This window comes from Buceros rhinoceros, unplaced genomic scaffold, assembly GCF_000710305.1.
Source record: "Buceros rhinoceros silvestris isolate BGI_N320 unplaced genomic scaffold, ASM71030v1 scaffold30270, whole genome shotgun sequence".
Lineage (NCBI taxonomy): Eukaryota > Metazoa > Chordata > Aves > Bucerotiformes > Bucerotidae > Buceros > Buceros rhinoceros.
In genome coordinates this window covers 14,917-18,820 of record NW_010388381.1, presented here as the reverse complement: position 1 = coordinate 18,820, position 3,904 = coordinate 14,917, and the positions used below count along the sequence as shown (strand labels likewise).

The 3,904-nt window shown below is 47.7% G+C and overlaps 1 protein-coding gene across 1 annotated transcript in view; it reads right to left on the bottom strand.

Annotated features, from left to right (window-relative positions):
• Nucleotides 1-900: 900 nt before the first annotated feature.
• Nucleotides 901-3,904, bottom strand: part of EXPH5 (exophilin 5) — a gene marked incomplete at its 5' end in the record, with an annotated part of 16,421 nt that continues 13,417 nt past the window's right edge. Inside the window, one exon of the mRNA XM_010145752.1 lies at nt 901-3,880. Within this exon, the coding sequence (XP_010144054.1) occupies nt 901-3,880 (2,980 nt within the window). The remainder of the gene's footprint in view (nt 3,881-3,904) is intronic.

The window sequence follows — 3,904 nt, the reverse complement described above, 5'->3', positions numbered from 1 at the left end:
CATTTTGCATGGTTTAAAGTGTTGGATTATTAACCCGGATTAACCTGTTCCTAAGGCAGAGGCAGAAATCCGGCCGTTCATCCCAGCTGTAACCAAAGCTGCTCCACTTACGAATCTCTCGGGTCCGCAAAGCAGGTTGCCACGCTCAGCTGGCTTTCCCGACACCCTCTGGACTGCCGGTGAGTTTTCTGACGGTGCCCCTGGCTGAGCCAGTTCCGTGCACCAGCAGCACTTTGTAACTCGCATTGCTCACTGCTCTTGTAACGCTGACGAGAAAAATCCTGGCGTGGAACTGGCCTCAGCTGCACGGCAGAGCACACGCCACCCAGGACACTGCTGCCTCGCTTCCCGGGAATGCAGAAAAAGAACATTCACGCAGGATACGCTGTAAAAATCGAGCAGGTTTTGTTTTGTGGGAGGGGTGGTTGGGTGGGATGGATTGGCATCACCATGCTTGATCTGGTAAATAAGGAAAATTGGAGAAACGGTGATTTATCGGCAAAGTAACCTCTTGGTTTTCTGTTAAGTCTTGTAAGAAAAAGTAGCTCGAGCTACAATTCATCCACTCCAGCACTGCGCAGCTGGCAGGAGCCTAAGCCACTGCTCGCTGACTCAGAGGAAAGCCATCCCTGGAGCTGCGCTGCCCAAAGCTCCACAACTGTTTACCTTCTGTTATGCTGGGAAGGGAGTTTTTCACATTCTTCCTCCCTGCTAGGAGAAACCACTGTGGTGTTTCAATACCGAGGTCACATGCTCAGCTAACTATCAGACTAACTTCTTCAAAACTAACTGAGTTGTGTCAATTTGTAGCAGCACAAGAACCGGCTCAAAGTATTTTACGTGGTTTTGCCTGCCCAGAAACTAGGGAGCTGTTGTGAGAGCTGAGGTTCCACGGGCCCTTCATAGCTCTGATTCTTTATCTGCCTCATCTAGGTAGTATTCATCATCGGTGGTGGTGTCACTGTCCGAGTCGGAGTAAGCTGCTGGGTCTTCCTGACAGGTATCAGTAGGCTCTCGGGGGGACGAAGCAGCCGATGACATTTTGCTCCCAGCAGAACTTGAGCTCAGAAGCTCAGCCCTGCTCAAAGAAGGGGGTTCTCCATCCCTGAGAGCAGCAGGGTTATTAAGAAGACAAGGTCTCCATAACCGCCCCTCTGTGAGTGACCTCTTGATGTTTTCCAGGAAAGCCAACTGCTGTTCTTTGCCAAATATACCAAATTCCACAGAAGGATACATCAGATTTCTAGTGCTGTAACATTTTTCATTGTCCGATGCCCAGTTTTCATTTTCATCACATGACAACAGCTCCGAGTAAGATTTAAATCTCTTCCCATGTATAGCGACTTCGGGTGGAATATTGCTTCCCGAGGGAAAGGTCTCGCTGGAATCTCGGGTGCAAATGCCCTCAGAAAGGTGACGCTCGCGCTGACCTCTGGCGTGAGGCTGGCGCAGCTGGTAGCTAAGCAAGTTGGCATTTTTCAGGCCAGCGGACTGAGGGGTGTTTTGACACCGACCAAGTGCAGTCTGGGAAGTCAAGTTTTGCTCTGGCCCTACGTCTGCCTGCGAGCAGCTGTTGATGTACGTGTTTGAGTTTCTGTCGACGTCCAGCGGGCCTGACGTAAACGCACTGGGAGAGATGGGCTGGCTTTGGCTTCCTAACCTGAGATGGGGGGGTTGGGAATTGTCATTTCTTGTGCTTGCGGCTTTATCCAGAAACGGGGCTGTAAGACTTGGCCGATTTTCCACTTTTGCTGTAGTTTTTTGGGGACTGATAGCTTCCTTCTGGGAGTATGAGCTCGTAAAGGGCCTCCAGCTGGTGTTACTCACAAGAAGAGAAGGATCGTTCTGATTTTCAGTCTTCTTGCTCTCAGCTGTTCTTGGTCTTGGTGTATTCTTGCCAGGGTCCAGCCTGTGATTCTGATTTTCATTGTCCGACTGCAGGAGCGGCTGATGGGAATCAGTTGAGATCAGTGAGTCAAGGGACGTGTCCATCTCTAAAGAAGTGGCACTTCCGTTGTTCTGTGAAAAAATGTTACTTATGTGCGGCTTGGGGGGTAAGTTTTTACTTGAAAATTTTCGACTTGTTCTGTAAACAGCTGCCAGTTTATTTTTGACTGAAGGTCTGTTTTTCCTTTTTTCTATATCTTTGACTTTGTCTCTTGTGCAGTCAGAGAGAAGCTTGTTCTCATCTTCTGCACCCTGCGTTATCTTCTGATCTGGTGTAACCCTGAGGACTTTACAGCTGATGCTCAGGCTGCCTTCACTGTGCCTCTGGGGTCCCTGCAAACCACTATAACCCTTTCTCATCCCAGTACTCTGCGAGCTTTGCTCTTTTCTAATTTTTGAATTCTTTAGTTCATCTGTACCTGTGCTAACCGCTTCACCTAGCTGAAGTAACGGATCAGCTCTGGAAGCTGCGCTTACCTCGGATGCTTTGTTCCGAGACTCTGAAAGCACTTTGCTACAAGAGTTTAAATAATTTGCGTTTTCTCTTGACCTGTCAGCCGTTAACTGCAGTCCACTACATTTACTATTATACAGAGGGGTGGTTTGGTGTAGGAAGTTCACCCTCCGTTTGACTCCAGTACTATCCCTGCACGTGTCTTCCGCAGGAGGAAGCGGGACATCAGCCCGCTCTGTGTTACTGTTCCTTCCCAGGGAACTCCTCTCTCCTGGATGGAGGAGCAGCCTGTTCACATTTTCTCTGGGGCTCACTTTAGGGGGCTGACAGCGCTTTTCAGAGTTTCCCTTCTGTGTAATAGTGTTATTTGTTGCAGTAGCACACAGAGGATTCTCTAAACATCTGCCTGGCTTGGCAGGGGTTGACAGGGTGGACATCGGCAGTGTGGCTGTTTGTAAAATTTCCTTTTTTTCCTTCAGACCTATTTCTGCATATTGGCTGCTTGAAGCATCACGAATGGCCTTACCTGACTCGGCCACTACTGCGGCGGATTGTGGACCACTGAAAGAAAGTTCTTTTGTCAGCCTGTCAGAACGCACATTTTCTGCTAATGGAAGATCTGCTGAGCTGTCTTTCCTGCTAGGTACCATACTGCTTGACTCTGAAGTACGTCTCTTCTCAGAGCTAGGAGAGAAGTGGGAACCTGCTTCTTCACTACCAACAGCAGTTTCTAAGTTCTGAGGTGTGACCAGAGCTGAAGATACTTGGTCAGAGGAATACGAAGGAATCTCTTTTTCCAAAGTACTGGGGGAAAAACTATTTGCTAAACTCACATGACCTTCATTTTTTTTGTTTCCTATTCTTGGTGACTGAGCATCTTCTTTGGGACACGGTAAATCTGCGTCCTCTGCATTATCTCTAAAGAGGTTACAAAATGTTCTTGAATGCCTCCGTGGTAATGTGTAATAAATTGAAACTAGTTCGTGATACTTGATATGGTCTTCATCAACACAAACTGTAAATGTGCTTGTAGTTTTGTATTTCTGCAAAAAATTTCCCCTCTCCTTACGATCTGAAATCACAGAGGATTCTCTTCTGTTGAGGTGTTCACATCTGCTTGTCAGCCCAGCTGATGTACTAGGGCTTACTGAATCACTTGGACATTGGGTTAAAGGATTGGGGTAATCTTTTTCTTTGTTACTTGTAGCAGCATTTAATGATGTTGGTGTTAAAAGGGAATGTTTTGAGTCTGAACAAGACACACCTCTTTGACGAGAACAAAAGGTACCAGCTCTGCGTGGTGTCTCAGACCTTAAATAATCGTACGTTGTTCTGCTTTCTCTCGGTAAAGAGATGGGCGTACCTGACCTAATACTACCAGCGATGCTCGCTGATTTTCTAGGCAAAGTGTAATAAATAACAAGCGGCTCGGGAGACTTGACGCTGTTTCTGCTAGGGGAGCCGGTAATGCTGCGGCTGGTGCCATTTTTTCGGCCGCTCTCT